The sequence below is a fragment of the Procambarus clarkii genome, chromosome 46 (assembly GCF_040958095.1).
Source record: "Procambarus clarkii isolate CNS0578487 chromosome 46, FALCON_Pclarkii_2.0, whole genome shotgun sequence".
Lineage (NCBI taxonomy): Eukaryota > Metazoa > Arthropoda > Malacostraca > Decapoda > Cambaridae > Procambarus > Procambarus clarkii.
In genome coordinates this window covers 16,415,253-16,441,114 of record NC_091195.1, presented here as the reverse complement: position 1 = coordinate 16,441,114, position 25,862 = coordinate 16,415,253, and the positions used below count along the sequence as shown (strand labels likewise).

At 41.5% G+C, this 25,862-nt stretch overlaps 1 protein-coding gene across 2 annotated transcripts in view; it reads right to left on the bottom strand.

Moving 5' to 3' along the window:
• Positions 1-401: 401 nt before the first annotated feature.
• Positions 402-25,862, bottom strand: part of Tnpo (transportin 1) — a 96,881-nt gene continuing 71,420 nt past the window's right edge. The window contains exons 19-22 of one of the 2 annotated variants that reach the window (XM_069301715.1): positions 24,604-24,679; positions 21,526-21,700; positions 16,374-16,485; positions 402-6,649 (exon numbers count right to left, since the gene is read on the bottom strand). In XM_069301715.1, the coding sequence (XP_069157816.1) occupies positions 16,378-16,485; positions 21,526-21,700; positions 24,604-24,679 (359 nt within the window). In that variant the 3' untranslated portion in view covers positions 402-6,649; positions 16,374-16,377. Of the gene's footprint in view, positions 6,650-16,373; positions 16,486-21,525; positions 21,701-24,603; positions 24,680-25,862 lie in introns of those variants that run through there. The other variant, XR_011222173.1, reaches the window with a different exon arrangement.

Genomic DNA, 25,862 nt, shown 5'->3' with positions numbered 1-25,862 from the left:
CGAGTGCTATAAAAATTTAAGCCAGAGCCAAAGAATACCACCTACCAGGGCAGCCAGGATGGCCGAGAACTGGCCAGTGCAGGAGGGAAAGGTGGAGGGGCATTGTCCCAGTGCTCTTTTCCCTTTTTTAAACATGGAGCCCTACTGCATAACACACTCGTGCGTGTGTAAAAACAGCTTTCTCCCTCTCATCTCATCATCATCTCAACTGAACACCCAACTAGCCTCAAGGCAGCCAATCAAGGGCGACCCCTCATGGCTAACTCCACAGAGTGCTTCAAATTGCCTGTAAAGGCTCCTTACATTTATTCCATTTTTTAATGTACAATGCCTAGAGGAGACAGGAGATTCGACAAGTTTCGCAATAGCATATTGCATCAAATTTGGATTAAATAAAACTATTTATTCACCAATCCATTTATACTGATGCACCACTACTTTTAACAACACAGTGTATACTAGGGTCAGGCAGAGGTGGCGACAGCTTCGGCCAGTGACCCTTCTCCCTCCCCTTAAAATATTAAAAGCAGTTAACAATTAAAAAATGTATATTTTTGTGACCCAACAAGTATGGGAACCTGAAACTGGAGTTTAATACTGCATACCAATGTGAATCTCTACCCCCATCCCCAAACTCCCTACTTATTTAAGAGCAATTGATTCCCTGAGCACAAAATTATTATCCATAAAAGTTAGGTCACTTGTAGCGGCGCGCGAGCTGCCACCCACCCTCCTCCTGACCCCTCACCACAGCGATAGGAAAGGCGACATATGGCTGGTTCTGCACCTTTGTGACTTGGATCCTCCCAGATCACTTTCAAAACAATATTTTGCACATAAAAACTAAAACTGTTATAAAATTAGACGTTTTCAACGCGTCAAACAGGCTTTGATTTAACATGCAGGAAGACTTCATAGTGACAATTATTTTATTATGTTTCACAGGCACTTTAATCTGCCAAAAACAATATCTTTTTCAATCAACAATGAATAATGTTATTAGATGTTATACAAGTATAAAAAAAATTAAAAAATTATCAGCCATGGAAATGTACACAACAAAGAACCATGGGAGAAACCTTGGCCAGATCACTCTCAACCTCTGCATCTCAAAAGCAAAATACTCACACCTATCCCTAATTATCAATGTTATCTTAAAAAAAATTAAACAAAAAATACAATTTAAGATAAGAAGGGTTGCATGGGGTCACCAAACACAACAAAAATATCTGCCATAACACTGCCCACAAGTCAAATGGAATTCTTAAAGTACAAAGCTACTTGGAATCTAATATGCATTCTAAGGTATTTAGTATAAAAAGAGATAACAATACTTCCTTATAGACTGTGTTACTTCAAATTTTAAGACACAAACTCACGATTGTAAAAAGCACTGGAAATCTTGATTCTTAAATAGAATGTAGTGGGAATTATACGTACGAATGTGAATTATTCCAACAATACACTACAAACGATACACTGCCATACATCACATACAAAGGCTCAGTTGATGGGTAACAATAAATACTAGATTATTATAACTAATGAAATAAAAATCTTATGCAATACACTAGCAAAGGCCCTAATATACAGTGGAAGTAAGCAGAAAGATACGAGTTAAAACAAAGATGACGTACACGAGGAAATAAAGGGGACAGGACTGCGCCAAGTGATACAAACCAAAAATAAATCTTCCTATGTACAATATATTACAAAGTCACAAGAAATTCATATGTATGGCAACAAGGTATTCTTCTCAAAAGGTGCACAATACTCTCAGAGCGTAATGCTAATTTACAGCTAAATAACCACCAACAAAGCCCTATCAAGAGAATTCTACCATTCAAGCCTAAATTTGTGCAAAGATCATATCACAATTGATTTACAAATCAGGATTTACATCTATCACAGCAAAAACCAACAATTTGTACAAGAAAACATTCTCGGGCAGTCAACAAACTTTCACTGGTGACCCACAGGCAGTTCAGAAACAATGTAAAGACCATATCATAGGCATCAACAGACATACTGGTTGGCTTTGGGGTTATGCACTTGAGAGGTGTCTTGCTCTTATCAATCAAAATAATTAACAAAATATCATTAAAAACTGATATTAACAACAATATTTGTACTAGAACATCAGCAAATGAGCAAAATATAGGATAAAATTAACCTAACTCCTAATAACATCTCTCAAATAAAAATAGAATAAGAATTGTCCCTAACATATTAATGACTAGTTAAAACCATAACTATTAAACTCTTTATCATCACTGAGCATGATCAGAAACTAAGAAGAGGACCCGCATTATAATAAATTCGTAAAACACGAATTCGTCAAGAAGAATCAATCATTCAAAGATACATCTCATTCATACACCCTCCATCCACTCACAGAGTGAATAATAAATTAAATAAAATTAACTGCACAATGTCATTAGTAAAACCGGTTGTTCGGTTTCCCTCAAGTTCACTTTCAGGAAGCAAAACATGAAAATGAATTTGAGCCAATCCCAAGCCGAGATTACTAGTGCTACTGTATCAAGTGAGCACCCACCCGGCTCCTAACTTTTACCTAGCCATACGTAAGTCTGACCACTCCATCCCTCCCAACTCCTACCTCCTATCCTGAACCTATCTGCAATATTTAGACACTTTGATCGTCCCCAGTGTCAGCGGTGCTTCTGCCTAACAATTTACCTAGCCGCTAGTTACGAGGCACCGTGACGCAAAGAACAATTTCCTAACTGCCAAATGACATGATATTCAGCCTAGCAAATTTACCTATCTTCTCACATAAGTCATTTGACTGGGCCTATCACATAAACGAGAATTATATTGCAAGGTGATATAAACGGATAGAAATTACCTTCTCATTGCAGCAAACGCCTCCATCCCTCAACCAAGATACACACACAGTGTATCTCTTCAAGCTAGCTTTTCAATACCAACCTGACCTTATCCTCTCAAGCCTTAACCCCAAGCCAGATATAAGATGCATAGGTGTGAGTGATACGATGACTGATTGGTGCATTCTAGGTGGCCACTTGTTTTTTGTTAGTAAAATGCTGATTTCAAATCTACTTGGGGCATAAACATTCTGAACAGTAGTGTGTGTGGCCTTCCAAGTAACCAGCCAATGCCAATTTTTAGTTAATGGCGCAACTATCAACACTGGCATGCAATGTGTTCACAGAGAGCGAACAAATAAACCAATTGACTGTCAGGGGAATATTCCAACTTTAAGGCACAGTCTAGGACAAAACAGACAGAGCTTCAAAAAGGGTGACAAACTTCATCCTTATTACCAATCTAAAGATCATACCAAAATAATATTCAAAAAACCATGGCAGCTACAATACTGGCAGCCAAGATAGGAAGAGAAAAATATATTTTTTTTTGTCCCTATCATAAGGAAATCAGAATGTTAGAAGGTTGACTTTTGTGTTGTTTACAATTTTGGGCAGCTAGAATTGGGCAAGACTGGGGCTACACCAAGACCATATTATACATTAATGGCTACCCATCTGGTTCATACTTTGCCGAGGGTTACAAGTCCCTGCTTCTATGTCTAGTTGCTGTCTTAGAATCAGCCTAGACCACACGACAAGAAGCAACGACACCTACACACTCGCATGTGAAGTATAACCAATTTTCTCCTCAAACACGAGGCCAAATCCAGTCACCATCATACAAGATCCTACCAGCTTTCACAGATAATGAAGTTTGGTTTAATATTATTAGTGTGACAAAGCTGCATACTGTATACTGAAATTAATAACCAAAAATATGATATGACTGGAATGCGCGCACACAGGAAAAAGGGAAGAGGAAGGAGGGGGGTATAGTAAAAGAAAAAAGGGAAATGAGAGAGCAGGTGGAAGACACACACAAGAAAGAATTAAGACAAATTGATTACTGTACTACAAATGTCTCAGATCGAGTACAAGTGTCATTAGTGAGCATCACACCAGTGTGATGAATATTAGTGAGGGTGTGTGCGCGCACGTGCACACGAGCGTGCGTGCATGCCTGTGTACATATTTACAGACATACAAGTTCAAATTTTGTGAAGGTGATGAGATTGAACGTTCACATACATGTCACAGAACGCAAGGCATCAATACATAAATCAAACTTCTTATCAATGCTGTTTCACAGTTTAAAATGGCTAAGGACTCTTGTGTTGAGGCAATACCCCTGGGGTAAATAATGGCTATCATCAATGAACATTATAACAAAAGGAGATCACTGCATAAAACTTTCATACAATGTTCATTGACAGCTATCAAAAATTTGTTTTTAACACTCCTGCAATTAAAATATGATCCATTTTTCAATACAGCTTCAAACAGACCAAAAGACAATACATTATTTGCCCTTGACACAGGAGGTGGTGAGGCCACATTATCTCTCAACTCATTATTGCCCAGCACCCTACTAACAAGTCACCGATACATATGCAAGTAGTAATTATAATGACATACTGAGGGCATGCAAGAAACACGGCAAATAACGACACTACTGACAATATCATCGCTACAGATACACCAAACAAACTGCTACCAGGGTTACTGCCGACAGTCAGAACACTGTGATCCGAGGTGGCTACGCTCCAAATACACTTGGATACACCTACAAAATACAAATTCATGAAAAAATGTCTCTAATAGCTTGTATTCTGACTGCCAACACAACCCCTACAGAATTTATGATTTTTTTGAAATGGTGAACCCAGAAACCTTGAAGATGCCCCCAAACAATGTGTTTTTTTTTTCTTATTTGCCCCTGATGGATCCCTCTATTAGAGAAAAATTAAAAAAAAAAAATTAAAAACATAAAAATGCCCCTAGTTATTAGCCCATAGCCTATACAATTTCCTAACTTTCAAAATATATATTTTTCAGCCCCCGTAACAAGAACCAAAGAGTTTTGAGTGTATACAAAGTTGATATGTATATCTCTGGAAGGTGACTTACACGTGAAAATGGTCTCAAAAAATGCACTGAGCTTATACCACTCTTTGGCTCTTAAACCTACAAATTTTGCATTGTATTTGGTTTAAGTGTGTGGAACCCCAAACCCCTCCTACAGTAAATGAAGCTAAGGTCCCCCTTGCTATATATAATACTAACAGTATTTTCTCCCTCAACACTCCCCACTCGTAAACAGCATTTCATTAATTAACATCTATTGCACAGCATATATCCCCCACTTATCAATGATTCAAATGTAAAGACTTTCAGAGGAAAAAAAAAAGTGATATTTAACTTACTTTGCATAACAGTACAAAAATCAAAGAAATCACTATGATCACAGTCGTTTCCATTAAGTCCTATGTGTGCACTGGGAAAACAAATTGAGGTATATCCTTCAGCAATACCATCCTGAGCAGGGCATGTGAGAGTTTTTGTAGCGCTCAATAACAGCAAGTGACTTGGCCCACAGGGCTGCGAGGACCTAAACCCTCCAGCCGGACGGGGCTAAGAGACTTGACGAGGTGATATGAACCCTTTGGCTAGATCCTATTGCTGAAGGTTAGACCATTAAGGCACAGTATAGCTACCAGCCTGAGCACCACTCGAACTACCAAAGCTGCTTGTATCTATAAAAAGCGACTTCACACAGTTTGAGAGACGTTATATATTGTATTATACACCATTAGAAACAAACTCTGCACTGAACCATCAGTTGCGCTTGATGTCACTAGTCTAATCTCCTCCTGATAATCTACACGTAAAACTGAGGCCATCTGCTTCTCATACGCATGTGTGAACAGAGACAAAGTAGCACCATATCAAGGTAGTGTTTTAGTTGTCCAGCACGCTGGCAACAGCAGTAGCCCCAGGCTGGTAGAATTACTGTTGAGAGGCACACGCTACTTCAATCTCCTATTACTCCTGCCACACATCATCCTGCAGGTGGAATCTTGCCCACACTGCTCAGACGAAGAAAAAAATAATACATGACCTAAACAACAATGACTTGTGAGAAAATATGGTCATGGATACCATGATTGGCACAAGGAAAGACTTATTACAGTAAGTGATCATGTAGAAAATAAAAGTTTCCATGTATTTACATATCTTACATAATATAAACCATCACTACCTACACATGAGGTGATGTGAGGCATGTGGCAGGAGTGCATAGAATGAGTGGAGCAGCCTGGTACACCCACACAGCTGCCCACGCCCTTGGCCAGGTCTGGTTGGGGCAGTGCACAGGTGGTGGGTGGGCGTTGATGTTCTGTGCTGGGGACTAAGCCTCCCACCCGGAGTCCCTCCCACCAGGGGCTGACCACCCCCCTCCCTCCGCGTCCCACCCACCCAGTCCGCGAAGTCCCTCCCTCGACGATGCGCGCGGCAGCCACCTCTAGCTAGCCCCTGCTTCTTGGCTCTGGCTGAACCTGCCTTGCAGTTCTGCAAGTATTCATCAGCATCCTGTACAGCAAGACAACACTGTTCAACAGGCAGGCAAGCAAGCTGAGGAGAGTGGCTGAGAGAAGAAGTTAATCCCTCCCCCCACCCAGGCACGCAGACTCCATTGACATGGAAAACCTGGGCCTCCTAACTGCATACGCCACAGAGCTCGGCCAGGACTAATTCCCTCGTCCTGGGCTCTGATCTTGACACGACAGCAGCACCACCTGTTGAATAAAGAATCTGGTGAATAATACCATCAATTCACATTTAAAAACTATGTATTACTGTAATTCTGCTCTAGTTAAACTGTTTTAGTTTCTAATAGGATCTGGTGCATTGAATATTGAAGGACCTCTGCACATTCTCAACCATAATTGTCTTGATTCTTATCTCTTTACTTCATTCGTATCTCCACAAATCTTAAGTCACTCCCATTACTTAGTTTCAAATGTGAATACAGAGCAGTAATGCCAAAGACACGACCATTGACTGGCTCATGCAGAGTACAGTATACAATTAGTTAACAGTAAAGTAATTGTGAGAACAAAAACAAAAACATTTATATAAAATGAAATCACAGAAGTGTGATTATCTATGAGAAAATCACTGGAGCAGGATGGTGGAATTGAATATATCTACTTTATTAATGAGAAAATCATTGGAGCAGGATGGTGGAATTGAATATTTATCTACTTTATTAAAGTTTTAGACTAAGCAGTTCAAAGACATCTATTCCAAAAGGACACCTGAATTATATTTAATGTAGGAAGTGAACTTTATGTTGTGCACAGAAACATGGTCTGTTATGCCGCACTGGACTGTGTGATAGCACACTGGAAATGCTCTAACTGCCTTTTAAAATAATTAAATAAATTAAGTGAATTAATTTAATTATTCGGCTAAAATATCAATAGGATAGATATAATGGTTAGAGAAATGACGTGAGGATATTAACCTGACAATGCACTGATGCAGCATCAGAGTGAGAAAGTGTTAACTGAAACCGACATGGTGCTCAACATGGTGGGGATCTGTCATTAACAACGGCTTAACTTTCCCTGCCACAATTAAAACAATGTGTTTCTATATAAACCTGTCTCAATAGTCTCCTCAGCATGCACGCACAATAGGGAGAGAAAACCATCACCACAACCATCTAACATTTGTATTAACACTCTCGCTACACTTGAGGGGGTTGTCCAATAGGGAATAAAGTGCCTCAACTTTCAAAACACATCAACACTTCCTTTGTTCAATGCCACTCAAGGCACTTTATATTACAACACAATCAGTCTAAATACATTTCCGATTGCAGAAAAACTTGACGCTATATATGTACACCACAACCAGAGAGATTTAACACTAACAAGACATGGAACGTATTAGAACAAGGAGGAATCGTGCAGGAACGTCTGTGGGAGGTTTGACGCTGAGAACCCCCAGTGTCGTTAACCCTCAAACCGCTAGGGGCCCAAATGGAATTCACACCCACAGGCGCAACAAAAAAAAAAATCCAAAAAATTCTTTCGTCTTATAGAAGTGTTCATTTTTGTTCCCTGATCACGGAAAAAATAACAAAAAAATTGCAGGTGGCATATTTTAGCCGCAATAGGGTAGGGAAGTGTGGCAAAAAAGGGGCGTTGGCAGAGCCTTCGCCAGACGAGGTCTACTCCGCCCGAGCTGTCAGACGGCAGTTGCCACAAATATATTATTACCTAATTATTTCAATGTCTGATTTTTTCTTAGTTTTTTTGCAGTAATATTATTCCATACAGTGAATTGTGGTATATTTATATTATAAAATGTGTGAACCATTGCTGTACTCAAAATTATGGTGTGCATATTAGTGATTCAATTATTATGTTCATAAAATAAACAAATAGTTTTGCTGTTGTTACACTATATACACAGGTTATATATAAGTATTTGCATGTTTTGTACACCATAACGAACTACTAAGTTGGTCTTGTGAGTCAAAAAGCAACGAGGAGTGAAACACCAAACACCAGCGAGCCACTCACTGCCACTCCCTCCCTCAACACCACCTCACTCACCCTCATTCACCTCCCACAATACTCTTTTGTATTTATTCACTATACACAGACGTTATATATACGTATTTACATGTTTTGTTCACCATAACTGTACATCTAAGCTTGTATGGTGAGTGAAGGCCATAAGACGTAGCTACTCACACAGTCAGCTGATCGGCGGCCGCCCTCAAGGCCAGACGCACTAATATTTGTCCTCCAACAATATTGTTTGTGGTGTTATTACGCTATATACACACATTATATATAAGTATCTACCTGTTTTATTCACTATACCTGAACAAATAAGCTGGTATGGTGCCCAAAGACCATAGTGGCCATCAGTAAACATGCCAAGTCGTGCAGACGACGCTCCTCCCTCACCAAAATGGCGGCTCCCAACCTACTCCTCTCGCTGTTATCTCACACTATACACACGTTATATATAAGTATCTACATTTGTGTTCACCATGGCGAACCACTAAGCTGGTATGGTGAGTGCAGTCAATAAATGGTGGCCACATACAGTCAGAAGACGACGCCACAACCCTCCCTCCCACAGCCTTACTCCTCCCTCCATGGAGCACAGCGCTAAATATCACCACAATCCTGCTATTATCAGAATCCTGGTCAGTTTTATCACAGTCAGGGGGCTTCAGTAATACTATCACTGCTAAATAATAGCAGTATCATTTATATTATGGTATTTGTAGGCGATGCTGTGGTCACAAGCTGAACAGCGGTGCTGTGAGCTCGTGCTGCGTGCGCCAGCCTTGGTGGCTTGCTCAATACTGACGCTGTAACACCCAAGAATGTTGGCCTGGATTTTTTTTCTAGGTGGCATCTGGCAACTATCGGTCGTGGCTGTACTATAGCTGCCCCTATCCCAGGTGGGGCGTTTAAATTATAGCGCTAGACACGAAATCATATATAAATGATGAGCGCGGTTTCGGTTTTGTCACTGATATCATTTATATATGATATGCGCGGTTTGAGGGTTAAAGGAAGGGGTGATCGAGACAATCCTTGAATTCTCAACTGTAAAGGTTTTGTGCTCCCCAAGGTCCTACTCAGCAAGGCTTAAAATGTTTACAATCAGTGTGTCTTCTAGGATATGTTGCATTATAAATACAAATTGGGTGTGAAAATGTTTACAAATGATTCTCTAGAGTTGCAAAATCAAAAGTGAATTTACAATATTATGCACGACTTGAGCATAACAAAACCAGCATTGAATGTAATGAAGCACCATTTTCTGGGCGAGTGTCTGAGGCTCCCCGGAGCTATCCATGCAAATGTGTATATCTTTATAATTTGGCATCAGTCAGTGTGGGTAGAGTTCTAGGCCTACCGAGGACCACGAGCCAGAACCTGGCCCCCTCAGAGACACACGAGGAGCAATGGCCTATAGAAATGCACATGATTTCGAGCATTCTATATCTGCCATTGACCGGGACAGGCACCCCAGAAAGATAAGTGCCCCAAAATAAACCCCTATTCTGATTAAAACAATGAAAATAAGCAAATGAGTGGACACAACTCCCCAAAATGAAAACGAGCAAATGAGCATGACATCACACAAGCCGCACCGCATGTCTGCACAATTTCCCCCCCCCCCCCACCCAGGGAAAGGGAAGGGAAAGCCCCAGACTCTTGCACCGGTGATCCACCCTGCAGTTCTGAGGCTCAATGTCAAAAACATGAGAAAACTGCCGACCCGAGGGAGGGAGGGTTGCCAAGGAGCCTCCGGGACTCAATTAAATAATGACGTTATATTACATTCAACACTGGTTTTCTGGGGGAAGTCCCTACGGCTCCCAGAAGCTAACTACACAAAGCCAAGGACAAAAAGAGGGACAAATCCAGGAGACAGAAACCACGAGTCCGAACCCGAAAATAAAACAACTGTCAACCCCAAATGACCCCTCGGATGACCCGGGAGACCTGAACCTTAGAACAGGGACGAAGGGAACCCGGGTCAACTCAAAGCTCGCCCAGGGCCACAGAGGCCGCGGCACACAGGCAACGGCTAAGAGTCGCAACCGGACACAAGGAGACGTGCCCCCGGCCAACCAACCAAGCAGCAATAACCCCAGGGACCCCTCTGGAAAATAGCTGTCCCAAAATCACCAGAAAAGAAGAGACTGCCACAAACGAACAAACCAATCACCAGAACCCAAAGAAGCCAAAGCTACCAATAAACAAACCTGAACCGAAGGGGCCCCAACAAACCGAGGGAAAAAGAGCACCTTGCCCAAGATCAGGATGGTTCAGGTGGCGCATGTGCAGGCTGGAGGTGAACAACACCCAAGACAGCCTGCGAATGGTGCAGAAGGAACAACAAACCGAAGCAATCCAAAGCCGCTCCGCCAGTACCGCACGAAACAAGGCGACAGTATGTGGCAAGATGACGGTCCTGAACCTCCACGGGAAAAGGACAAGACCACGTCAACAAAAAGCACAGTATACCTACAAAGAGAAAAAAATGAAAAGGACCAAGAAAACCCCATACCGCCGCCAAGACGAAGCACACAGGTGGGACACACATCAAAGAAGACACCTGATCAACAGATGGTGAGACTCGAGTCAATATTACCAGACTTGAAGACTGAAGGAGATGACCGAATCAGCCCTGTCACGGACTGTACCGATCGTTTAAATGAGGCAGAGCCATGGGAAAACTCCTGGGTGCTTACACCGAGCAAGCAGCGCCTGAAGCAAGGAACCAAAAGGAACATCCTCCAGGGAACCAGGAACCCAAACCCGGGGAAAGAACGAACCCGGATGAGCAGACATGCCCCGTCTGGGGAGGCAGCATATATGTATATACATATATGCTGGTATATACATATATATACCATATATGGTATATACATATATATAACATATATGGTATATACATATATATAACATATATGGTATATACATATATATAGTTGGTATATACATATATACACCGCCTCTGGTGATGTATATACATATGTATATGTATATACATATATACATGCCAGGACATATTTGCATTAGGAAAAATTGCACCAGACTCACAAAGGGCATCCTTGCTAGTGCCGGGTTGCTGGGTCCTGTAGGCCTACTGTGAAACCGTACCAAATACTTTTGAGTTTTAAGTTTGTTTCTTTGTTGTGCACTGCCTCATTATAACATCTTTCATGCCCTTTATGTGTCGATAATAATTTGCCAGCTCTTCATCATCAGTCACTTCTCTGACACCATCCCCCGCCACTGACACCACCAGACTTTGCTGACACCATCCCCCACCACTGACACCACCAGACTTTGCTGACACCATCCCCCACCACTGACGCCACCAGACTTTGCTGACACCATCCCCCGCCACTGACGCCACCAGACTTTGCTGACACCATCCCCCACCACTGACGCCACCAGACTTTGCTGACACCATCCCCCACCACTGACGCCACCAGACTTTGCTGACACCATCCCCCACCACTGACACCACCAAACATTTCTGACACCACCATTTATTACTAATCCTTCATTCTGACTTCGTAATATAATAAAGCAATGTTACAAGCAACTGAAATAGTAAAATATTTGAGTTTAGTACGGTGTGTATTGAGGCAGCAGCGGGGAGCCACTTGGGGCAGCAGTCAGCTGGTCACTCAGGCTAGACTTGGAGGCGTCTCATTCACACGCCCGACACTCCCATAGAGGATAGCTGACTTCCTAACCCCCCTAATACATCCCTCTCACCACTGACACACCCATTTATTATGCATTCTTCATTTTGACTAAGGAATATGATAGAGCGATGTGTATCAAGCCACTGAAATGGTAACATTTTCTCTCCTAATTTTGTGAAAACCATCAAGTGAGTTTAGTGTCGACGCGGTGATTGATGCCAAATTGAGGCAGGCAGGTGGTGCAGTGTCAGCCGAGGCCAGAACTGGTGGGTGGACATGTCTCCAGTCACCCTGACAACACCTTCCATCACTGACACCACCTGCCTCCCCTGACAACATCTGACATCTGCCTCCCCCGACAACACCCGACACCACCTGCCTCCCCTGACACCACCTGCCTCCTCTGACACCACCAGTCTTTTCTGACAACCCCCAATGAGAATAACTTCCACCACCTGCCTTTTGACGCTAAACCCCCAACTACTGACACCAATTGACCCCAAACTCCAACCCTCACGAATGATGAAACCTGCCTCCCCGGACACCATTTTATCATCCTTCAACCATTTCTCGCTGGAAACAAAAGGTAAGCAAAATATAATATTGTACAACCGTTTACATTTTCGTGAATCATAGTTGGTGACAGTGGCTATCATCAACTGTGACTGCTCGGTCTGTGTTTGCTTTGACGAACAATCCTCGCTTAACCCAACATTTGTATGCTCCACTCATCATTCAGTACTGAATTCAATTTGTTCGGATCATCCGGGAATTCGATAGAGCGGGATTCGTTAAGAGTGAGGATGCACTGTATCACCCACGGCCCATGTGTAGGACGCATGAGATCCAAGCTGCCACATTCATCTTTTGGGGAGGGTGCCTACAAGGCTTATTTAACGAATATTAGTAGTGTCGAGACCGAGTACAGAGAGAAGAAGTGATTATTTTATAATTAGATATAGTATCAAAAGATGATAAGTAGTATGGAAGAGGCCCAATGAGTCCTAGAAAGGACTGGATGTAAGCCCCACCAAAAGGCAACAGACGTTCCAATAATGTAAGTAGCGAAGATCTACTCGAACCTATGAAATCCCAGACCAAGCATAAAATCACGAAGGCTTATATGGACCCATTGGCATCCGTGACCAATGGTCGTACAGGATCCCGATATGATTTGAACATGATTGCGACGTGATGGAGAAGAATACGTGCCCATGATAAGATTGATGAGAAAGCGGTGAAAATTATCCACAGGAAGGACGTAACTGATGGATCCGAAGGACAAGGAACCGAACCCGGGAGGGGATGACGCCCAAACTAACTCGTACGCAGGTGGGGGGGGGGGGCCACTCCTTGTAACAAAGCCCCGCTCTGAGGGTTGCAAAACCCAGGTGGTGTCCAACGAGACCCAAGGTCCCCCAAGTCGGCTCCTTCCCAACCCTGGGAACCTCCAGATCAGGCCCCGAGGGCAAGTTATCCTCCACAGCACCGGCCTCACAAGAAAAAGCCGGGGCAGTCAAAAAAGCAGGAAGACCTGCTTTTGTGGGGAAGCAACCCACTGGTCAGACCCCGGTGCCACGGCTAGAGGAACCAACTCGAATGCCTCCGCCGCCACCCCACCGCTACCATTACCTAGCCAAATACCAAATCTACACAGTAAAATAACAACATACTGGAGTAAACGATATACAAGAAAATGCAGAATAGAACTAGTGAAGAGCAGGGGTGATATAGGCACAATCAGAGAACGATGTATAAACATGAGAGGTACACTGTTGTTCAACACCCTCCCAGCGAGCATAAGAAATATTGCCGGAACAACCGTGGACATCTTCAAGAGAAAATTAGATCAGTTTCTCCAAAGAGTGCCGGACCAACAAGGCTGTGGTGGGTATGTGGGTATGTGGGCCTGCGGGCCGCTGCAAGTAACAGCCTGGTGGACCAAACTCTCACAAGTCAAGCCTGGCCTCGGGCCAGGCTTGGGAAGTAGAAGAACTCCCAGAACCCCCCATCAACCAGGTATCAACGAGGTAATCCCGAAAGGGGCAGCTCCCAAAACTGCCAGTCTCAAACTTTTAAACCCTGCCCCGACCCCGAAGCTCTCAGGCGCTTAGGAGCCAGAGGCAAGGGAGGGGGTGGAAGGGAACAGAATGAACCACAACAGGGGAAGAACAAAGAGGTGCAGACTGAACCAAGGCCGAAGCAACCAATGCCTCCAAGTACGGGTCCCTATAAGCAAAGCGGGGTAGCCACATGGCATCCGGGGAAGCAACCAACCTAGCACGTTGCAGCAACCTTTACCAATCATGCAATGCCTGAGCCGCCTGCACCCTAATAACGTCAGCAGTAGATTGGGCGAATTGAGTCATAATGAACAACGCTCGCAGGACTCCGGGTCGAGGGTGTCACCGACCCAACGGGCAGCATGACAGAGGCAAAACAATGAGCGTCGCCTTGACACAAGGGAACAGAACAACCCTCAAACTTGCACAAGGCAAGAGGGAACCCAGGGGGTCGCATCCGTCAGACCCAGTGTGCCTCCAAGGGATTTCTCAGGGCCCCCTAGACTATTATTGCTAAGGGTAAGCCCAGGCAGGGTACTGATAACCTGTGCTCAAGACTACTAAAGAACAAACTGATAAAGTTGAATCCCCTAGGACGTGTCCACTCACGGGAGCCAAGCAGGGTTTACCACCAAACAACAGGGGTCAAGACCCTAATATAACAGGGAGCAAGGAAGACCCCCCCCCCATAGGAAAAAACAAAAAATAAAAGAAAATCCCTGAAAGAGGACAACGTACCCAGGAGGAACAGAGCCGGCTGCTGTAATAGGTGAAAATTAGCTGCACAGTATCTTACACCCCTACTGGTGCAAAAACTACCTCTCACCCCACGGTAACAAGAGGGACCTCCCCCCCCCCCCCCCCAACACACTCAAGGCGGTCACTGAGCAGCTTCCCCCTCCCGGGGAGGGGAAGCTGCGCAGACATGCAGCGTGGCTCGTGTGACGTCGTGCTCAATTGCTTGTTTTCATTTGGGGAGTTGTGCCCACTCGTTTGTCTCCGTCATTTTAACCAGAATAGGGGGGGGGGTTTGTTTTGGGGCGCTTACCTTTCTGCGTGCCTGTCCCAATCGATGGTAGATATAGAATGCTCCAAATCCCATGTGCCTTTCTATAGGCCATTGCTCCTCATGCCTCTCTGAGGGAAGTCAAGTTCTGGCTCATGGTCCCCAGTAGGCCTAGAACTCCACTCACACTGATTGATGCCAAAGTTTAAGGATATACATATAAGCCTGGATAGCTCTGGGGAGCCATAACAAGGGGAGTTTCTGGGAAGCTTCCCAGAAACAGTATGGTGGGAGGAGGATGTTGGCGAGTGAGGTGTTTTTGAGGGAGGGAGTGGTGGCGAGTGGCTGGTGTGTGGTGGCCACTCCTCGTTTTTTGACACCATATCAACTTAATTGTTCGTTATGGTGAACAAAAGATGCAGATACTTATATATAACCTGTGTACATAGTGTAATAACTGCAAATGTATTTGTTTATTGTTTTATGAACATAACTAAATCACTAATACGCATACGATATTTTAGAGTAGAGCGATGATTCACACATTTTATTATATAAATATATCACACTACACACTATTGAATAATATTACTGCAAAAAAGAAAATAAGAAAAAATCAAATCAAACACATTGAAATAATTAGGTAATAATATCTGTGGCAACTCCCGCCAGACAGCTGGAGCGGAGCTGACCGCCTCTGGCGCTTGCTGTCAACGCCTCCTGTTTCCCCGACTTCCCCCGCCCTATTGTGGCCAAAATACCTGTAAGCCACTTACGATTTTTTATTATTTTTCCCGTGATAAAAAACACAAATGAACACTTATAGAACGATTATTTTTTTCTTCTTCTTCCACCTGTGGGTGTTAAAGGCCAAATAACCCAGAGCAGCTTAGGGGTTAAAGTGATATTTATTCTCACTGCATTACCACAACTACACAACAGTATGTAGATATTGTAGAACAGTGTAGAACAGTGTGTGTGTGGTGTGGAAAAAAAAAATAGTAGTAAAACAGTTGAGAGGCGGGCCGAAAGAGCAAAGCTCAACCCCCGCAAACACAACTAGGTGAATACAAAACCATCATCAAGGACTTATGTTCAGCACCGAGTCACCCAGTGCCTCAGGGTACACCTCAGGAGGTCTGGCTGCGGGGACGCCAAGTCCCAAAAACATCAAGATAACCCACCTGCTCACACGCCATAATGCTGGGTAAGGCGTTCCTTCAAGGGAGGAGGAAATTGTTCTGTGAACCGCTTCCAGTTCTCCTCGCCAACTTGCTCCTTAAAGCAGTGTAGTATCTGAAGAAAAACAAACAGTTTAGTTAATCATGTAAATAAATTAGACATTTTGAAATGTGGTATTGTCAGTCTCAAACACTTGGCAAAAATTTAATCTATAAAATTAGAATATCTGCAAATGTCCAAAGTATGAGACCAGATGTTTGGGGCTAACCTTATCCAACTTTCAAGTATGACACATGGGGCTGGGGAGGCTACTCAGCCACAGAGGCCACCCTTTAAGAAATATCTGCATCTGTGCTGACCTCTTGTGATTTTCATTAACCTTAAGCGGCATATTAAGTTTTGAGTAATTAACGCAAAAGTGCGCATCACTGCATATGCAGTTTTGGAATACTACGCAAAATTTAAACGGCCTGCGGATACATGGGGTTCACATCACCTTCCTCAGGGCTTTTGTAAACAGACGCCATTTTTTTTAAATTGTGGGCAACATTCTTGGGTGAGAGCGCCTCAGTACCGAGTGAGCCACCAAGGCTGGCGCACGCAGCATGAGCTCACAGCACTGCTGTTCAGCTTGTGAAGAACAACAATAGTAGTAAGAAATGTCCACAAAGTGGATATGCAGTTGGTGCCTTTATATCATTACTGAGTAATACATAATGACAAATAATAATGAATAACTATGTTAATATGATGTATTTTGTATCAAATACATTGTCCAATGTTAATATGTTACTTTCATCAATGTCCCACAAATATTTTTTAGGGGAATTTTTTTTAAGATTAGTTTCTCCTCCTTTGTTTATTATCTGATTTTGTTGTAACCTTTACATCCTGGAGAATGCAAATGTTTTCATAAATATTTGAAGATGAAATGAAATTGGTCAACAAATAAATATGTCACAACTCGCAAAACTTGGAACTGAATTTTTTGGGGGCTGATTTTTTCTGATTTCAAACTATTTTCTTTGTCTCTTTAGGTTGTTTTGATGATTAGGGACCATATTAGGGCCTTTTCACTTATATAAAATATACCCTAAATATATCCCCTAAGTCAATATAATTATTATAATAATCCCTATATTTTGTGCATTTTTTGGGTTATTTTTTTTTTTACTTCATTTCAACACATATTGACCAACAACTTTCACATATTCGAGTACGAATGCCAAACAATGTTTATTAAAACAAATTAACAAATTAAAACTACCTTTATTCATTGTTGATAACTTCAATTATCTCTGAAACTTGAGTTTCAACTTTGAGTGGCTTCTAAAATTCCAGTTATTGACCAATTCTCATTATTTTGACATAATTGTGTGCTTGGCTGTCTGTTCTACAATCCCATCGAAATGGATTTTTCATGAACTTTATACATCTGGAGTTGTAATTTTTTTGGTCTAAATTTGCCACATATTTCAACTGCCGTATTGATGATCTTTTTACAGTAAACTGTACTGAAAACCTATATTCTAGTTTGATGAAAATGAAGATCATGTGCTATTCTGTGAGAATAATAACATTAAATGAACAATTAATGATGGTTCATATTTTTTATTCCAAATTGAAAATCTGAAGTTTTCAATATTCAATTTCAAAATTAATTTTGATTCTCTTGTTTTTCAAGTTACACTGTGATCATTTAGACAAAGTTGGAGCATTTGCCTAGTTGATTATGCAACAAAAAAAATGGGAAAGTGTTTGTGCACGTTTTAAAAACTTGTGTTAAATTATTTTTAGTCAAATCATATATGTATGTATTGAGCGGTCTAAGGGTAAAAGCCCGCCTCTCAACTGTCAATCAATCAACTAAATCCACCCCCCCCCCCCCCAAGGAAGCATCCCATAGCAGCTGCCTAACTCCCAGGTACCTATTTACCGCTAGGTGAACAGGGGGCATCAGGGTGACAAACTGTGCCCATTTGTTTCCATCTCCACTAGGGATCGAACCCCTGACCCTACAACTATGAATCCTGTGCGCTGTCCACTCAGCCGTCAGCCCCCCCTCCCAAGGTTAAGGTGAACAAAAGATGCAAATACCCCTGCCACATGGGCGCCCACCAACACTGGAGGTTCATGGTTCTCATGACCTTGCTCACAACAGCCCTCCCCCCCCCCTTACGGTCGAAAAGTTTCCCAATTCCGGTAATTTTACCCGGGTATTTGTTGTTACCGACTTTATAAAACACTGCAAATTGACTTCAAGATAGATACTGATCAAGAACAGAGCCAATCAATGACGAAAGCAGTGAAAGAATGGCCTACGATGGAAAAGTTCAGGAGTGTTTGTCAGTAGTATAGAAAAGGGCGCCTTTTTATGTTCTTATATGCAAATATCCCTTTACAGCATTCTATTGCAAACAATTTGATACCAAATTGAATAACGGCACAAATTGAGGAGAGAAAGCCTAAGCCCCGAAATCATCAAGATAACCGCAACAAGATAGATGTGTAATAAGATCATCTTCTATACTGCTGATGCATATACAGTGGTACCTCGCATAACGATTGCCCCAAAAGACGAATATTTTGGGTAACGAACGGCCCGATCGGCGTCAAATCGTCCCGTATGACGAACGCTGGTTTGAGTAACGTCAACACCACATGGTGGGGTCGCGCTGCTGCTTGCACATTCTTAGACGCCTCCGACGATGCACATAAATTATGTTGTTCTTGTTTAAAGATGCTAATGATGCTGGGATATAAAAGGGTGACTGCTGAGATGTTGCAAAGCATTGACGTTTTTGTAGGAAAAAAGAAATGAAATATCTGATATACAACAAATGTCAAAAAAGTTCGTTCGGTGTTCGGCAGGTAGGCTGCTCCATTATAACAATCTTTCTTTGTTTCAAATGTGTTCCATTTGTTTTTTATTTGTCATTTACGTCTCAATAATGGAGAAGCCTACCTTACATACACTGAATAAACCATTATGACATTTTCCTTTCTTCAAATGTGTTCAATATTTATTTTTCATTTGTCTTATAGCAAAAGGTTCGTTCGGTGGTCGGCAGGTAGGCTGCTCCATGTTTCTTACATACAAAAAACGTAAATAATAAAAAATATGAAGAATTTGGAAAACCAGTACAAATGTCAAAAATGTTCGTTCGGTGGTCTACAGGTCGACTGCTCCATGTTTCTTAAAAAAAAAAAAAAAACGAAAAATAAAAGAACTGTTGAAACAATTTGAAAAATGGACAAATGTCATAAAGGTTCGTTCAGTGTTTGTCGGGTAGGCTGCTCCATTATTGAGACGTAAGTGATAAATACAAAACAAATGGAACACATTTGAAACAAAGAAAGATTTTCATAATGGAGCAGCCTACCCAACACTGAACGAACCTTTTGCTATAACGAATATGAAAGACAAGGGCTGCTGGCTGGGTTAGTAGTGCGTGAGCAACCATTTGTAGCACACATGCCTCTGGCTCTCAAACACCTGTCCCACACGGTGTTGAAAGACTGTACTCAGTGCAATTCAGACCCTATTGTTTGAAGAACATAAGGGTCATAACATTGGTGAAGCTAGGCGTAATATGGGCTTAACACAACGGTCGGATGCCTGTGATACAGCACCTATGAGGATGATACAGCGAGCGTATCCAGGTGTAGCTCTGAGCCCCACCCTTGCCATCTCTAATGTATATAGATGATACATAGATGAATCGTTTTCTGCGTTCAGTGATGATGCATCTGATACAAGTAGCATAGATGAACAGTGTTAGCGGCTTCCATGGTGGTGGTGTTCATTGATATTTTTAAGAATACCTGAATCTTTTCCTGACTGATGGACACTGTTTGAGGCTAGCTGAATCTCTTCCTGACTGATGGACACTCTTTGAGGCTAGCTGAATCTCTTCCTGTGTGGGACCTTACAAAGCGATCTTTTCAAGACTACCTTACAAATTGAGCTTTTCCTATAATCGTTTCAATACTACCTTATGCTTTACAAGCTTGGCTACATACCACCTACAAGTACTAAAGCCAAGGGTGCACGCGAGTGCATTATTTGCAAGCACACATAACGATGAAACAGGAAACAAAAATCTATCTGTAGCTGGTGCAAGGAGAGCAAAGTCGCGCTGTGTACCATGGACTACTTCGTTGACTATTACGCACCTCCAAAGTACTGAGTGTGTAATACAGTGTGTTACTGTGTAAATAGTATGTGAAACTGTACATATTGTAATATTAGTGCATTTTTACCACGTAATATTGTGACAATAAACATTTATTGTGGACACATTACTGACACATGTATCACAGTTTCATGGAAAATTATGAACATTCTACTGTATACATATTGTAAAGGTCACAAATATGTATCATATACGATAAAAGAAACAAATAAAACCGCATTGGAAATGCATAGGAAAAATATTTGAAAATATATTTGTGGCAACACGCGGTGCTTGAATGGCCTGCGCGACCGTGCCTGGGAGCTTCACACACGGGCGACCAGGCCCTGATGATGTCACAGCGCACCTTGTCCACGCCCTCACAGCCAAAGTAAGTGGAATTTGGTAATTATTTTTACATAGACATGTTCAGGGACGGTAATTTATCATTTTACAAAGAAAAATTATATTTTGGGGAACATTTGATGTCATGCACACTAGGGAAATTTCACAATAAACACAGTGCATCACACTGGTTACATGGGGGACACTCGTTTTGTATGACGTCCGTTTCACATGACGAACATGGAACGGATTAAATTCGTTATGGGAGGTACCACTGTACTTACAGCCAACTGGGTCTTAAAATAATTTAGTAAAATTACTTTACTCACAAACTACTTTTAATACAAAAAATGTGATTGATAATAAAACAATGGTATAAAAAATACCACTGATTTAGTCTCATCTCTTGCAAAGCACTCAGGGACAGTGAGAACTCACCAGCCGTGAATAGAAAATACCACACTTCACAATAGAACAGTGTTGGCCATGGACACTGGGCCATGATAGTAATGATGGACCTGCCCAGCTCAACAGACCTGGACAGGTCTGTCGAGCCTGGCCTCAGGTCGGGCTCGGGAAGTCGAAGACCTCCCAAAACTCTCTCCAGGAAAGCAAAAATACAGAAAAAAATTACCTTGTGGAACATTTCTTTGAGATCTTGCTTGGGGTTGATCCACGAGGCAATGGCATCGCAGAAGAAGATGAAGTCCTCTACCACACCTCCCGGGTTTACACTGATCATGTTGCACACCCCGCGGAACGCAGAGTCCTTCTCTTCATTGTCACGGATGTTGCGCAAGGATATGCACCTGCACAAGTCAATGGCCAACAATGTCGCCCCAAGAGGAGGATATCGCCAGTGGCCAACAGTTACGGGAATGGCGAAAAGTCACCGATGAGAGGTAGAGGGAGAGAGAGAAGAAAAGAACTGGTTGGTTACAGGTGTCATGTTCCTGTTCACTACAAACTAACACACAAGATGGGCTCCGCTCAAACCTCCGTGGACAGTTAATGGTCACATCTAAAAACTACGTAACATAACAGCTTAAAAAGCCTCTCTACTGCAACTACCAAGTCCAAAGAGGTTTGTATGGAAAGAAATAAACCTAGAGATAACACAAAAATAAATATTGGGACACTGACAATGCTATTCTGAAACTATAATAAAAAAAATGAAATGAAAAACTGTCGTGCTAAAGAAAATGCTCTGGGAAGACTAGTTTAACTAACAAGCACGTGAACAGACGGGGCTGCGGCAACTTCAACTTTACTCAACACTTAAGCAAAACATGGGGGAAACAATCAGTCTCTTCAATGATACTAACAAAATGAAATATGGGAAAGCTAAATAATAATAATAAACAAATATTTAATAACTGCCAAAAACAGAAGCATTAATAAATAATTATCCAAATAAATGCTCAACACACACACACACACACACACACCACACCCGCACTTGTATTCTTGCAAGAGACTAGCAGTGAAAGTAACGGGGAAAAAGGATCGTACACAAGGCAACATATGAAGGCCTATATATATACAAGGGGTACATTTTAGAATGAATGCAAAACTTGCAACTGAATGTGTGCACATCTGAAGGAAAATTATTTTATATGAGCAATGGTGATGGTAAGAAATTGGAGTAGAAGAATCAAGAAATAAACATTCAATACATACATACAGTACAACTACAGTCAGCCATGTGCTTTACAAACCCCTTTTTAAAAAAAAAATGCATTATTCAATTTGTGTTTGTTCAAATAAAAAATATGAATAACTGATGAGGCAGTCAGTCTCAATAAAAATGTGCAATAAAGATGGAACTAATTTGCCCAGTGACCGTACACAGTGCCACTTGAGTTGTGTTTATACACTAATGGATGGCTCAGAAGTTGTCAACTCTGCCATGGCATTAGGCACACGTTCGAGTACGTACATGGTGAAAGGCAGTCTGCCGTGGTTACCTTATCACCATTATTCTCCACCTCAGCCAATCCATCACTATCACCCACCACAACCACCTTTAGTATCTAAATAAACACTATCAAAAGCTTCAAACACACACACACACACACACACACACACACACACACACACACACACACACACACACACACACACACACACTGCTACATACAAGATCACACATTACCAAGAGGCAGAACTTGATACGTTGCTCATTTACCACAGAGTTAAAATATGCAAGGACTCTCCCTCACACACACGCACTCACAGTCTAACATTCAAGTTACATACACATAGCCACACACACACACATCTGCCAAAACCACAGATGGCCTATAAGAACCTAAACAATAGAATAATTCAGAATGCTATACACACACTGCCAGACCTTTCCTGGAGTCTGCATCATCATCATGGAAGCCCCACCTTGTGATGCACAAGATCAAGTATGTCCAAAGATTTACTACAAGACTGGTGCCAGAAATAATGAAGCTGTGTTAACAAGACAAGCAATAAAGCACGTCCAACAACACTACAAGACACCGACAAGATATCACCACAACACACAAAACACCGAGCAAGATACATCAGGTGGACAATTATAAATAATCCCTTAAGAGAGAAAATAGAACAAAAGGGAATAGGTGAAAGCTGGAAACTTGAAATACAATAAAGTATTCATATAGTGGTGAGAGTTAGTGCAATGAACTGGGAACAATGGCAGTCACTTTCAGTTACAGCTTAAGCAACAGGATTACTAAAAATGAGGAATAAAATGAACACACACACCTGATAGAGAAATAGTAGAGGCTACAAAAGCTAGATCTCACCCCGCCAAACAGGTAAGCACAGACAACACGCATGCACATCCAGAGACCAGCGTACGCACACACACACACGTTCTTACCAAATGCAAGTAAAATAACTTTAATGGCAAGTGAACTTAAAAATAAAGTAAGTTAATCTAACTTTAAAACTCCACATAGTTTATCTAAATCATACTAAAGACAAAAATACAGACAAGCTATATTACTGGCAACAAAATGTACCTAACCTGGGCACATTGGTTCACTGAACTAAACACTATCATTTCAAATGTAAAAAACTCTCATGCTAAATAAAAGAATGCTCCAAAAAACTGAAGATTTAAATAATGTGCTTCGTGAGTGGCTTGAACTGTTGACAAAGCTTGCTGAACCAGTACCCAGGCTAGGTCGTGAAGGAACTTTAACCCACAATTTTATTGGCAAATATTAAAAGCTTGCTAGAAGGGACAGACTGGGACTCACTAAAGCACAAAATGTGGCACACGCGCAAAAAAAAAAAAGACGCGCGCTTCAATCTCGGCTTCCTCTTGAACCTTGGCATATTACCTCCCCGCCTTGAGCACAAGCCTTTACTGGGCAGTGGTCAAGAGCTTCGTCAATTTGGGAGAAATGAGGAGGCACGAGAAAAGCCGAGACGACAAAAAGCGCGACCCCCTCTCTTAAGGTCCCGTGTCCACATTAAGCACTAAAATGATCAAATTGATACTAATATTACTATAACCAGTGTCAACTTTAGCAAAATATACAACTTTTGGCAAAAAGAGAGCTTAAGTGTTACAGTGAAGAGGCATTAATAATAATAATAATTAATAATAATAATAATAATCATAATAATAATAAAAAAGTACTAGAAACATTAATGTGGAGTAATGCTAAATGGAAGTCAAAGATACAACTGAAACTGAGGGTTTACACACCACTGCCTGATAAACTGTTGCAACAGGGGAGCCACTTCATTGGGGCACACATAGCCTAGGCGTCCAATTGTAATGGCTAAAGAGCACAGCAACACGCAGGAAAAAAGAAAAGGAGAAAGAAAACCATGACATAATGATAACAAACCCATGGGGAGATTGGTAACAATAATAATAATAATGCTAATAATAATAATAATAATAATAAGAATAATAATAATAAGAATAATAATCATAATTAACAAATTAGAACGGAGTGACATAAGGCAGTAATAATACAAAATTACCAATTAATGATGAAAACATCAACAGTATCATAAACCGGTTTGATGAGCAAACCTTTAGTGTACAAATTGATTCATGAAGGAAGTTTCTTCACAACTAATAAATTAATGATATCCTCAAATAATTTTAGTAGTAGGTGAATACTCAAGTGGTACACAGGGCAGACTAGAACTACCAACAGGTCCTGTGTTCGGTATCGTTCAACCACTCTAAACCAAAAGGAGCAGGGCCTTCGGGAGGGCCTGCTACGCCCTCCCAAATTAAGTACTGTACACACAAACAAAAAAATAAAAAATCTTAAATCGGAAGTAACTCATTACTAGAATAGTATCTATACAGGCAAAACAATTCACTTGTAATGCATACTTTTATAAATCCAAATTAATTCTATATACCTGAGAGAGAAATCTTGAACTTTTTAGCTTTCAACAAAAATCTTTACGTGCCAAAGATGCACACATCAATCATGAACGCAATATTTCAAATTAAAAATGATAATAAAAATCCTGTGAAATTGAATTGCATTAAAGTTTTCTCTCTATTGAGTGGAGCAGACAGGAAAAGGTAGCGCAGCAAGAGGATGCAGGTAACAGCAACTAGTTACTGACTGGGCTGGTGTGGGCCAAAATATTAACCTCTAATCATAGAAATAAAACATTTAGTAATGGTAGTCAACAGGAAACTTACAATCGAGATAAACCATCTTGGGTCCGGTATTACAATAACTTTTAACGAGTCGTTCCATTAAGCCCAAAACCTCTGTTATCCCAGAGCGAGCCAATTGGAATGACTGATGAAAGAGGTTAGAAGGTGGAATAAACAGTGTGCAAACTATATTACATGATACAAGCAGTGTGCTGGTTAACAGCTCAGCCCAACCTGCTACAAATCAACTCTGCTAATTTAAAACAAAATGTATACTGTATATATATATACGGGAACTTTATTGTGAGCAGGCAATCAATGACCAGTTTCAT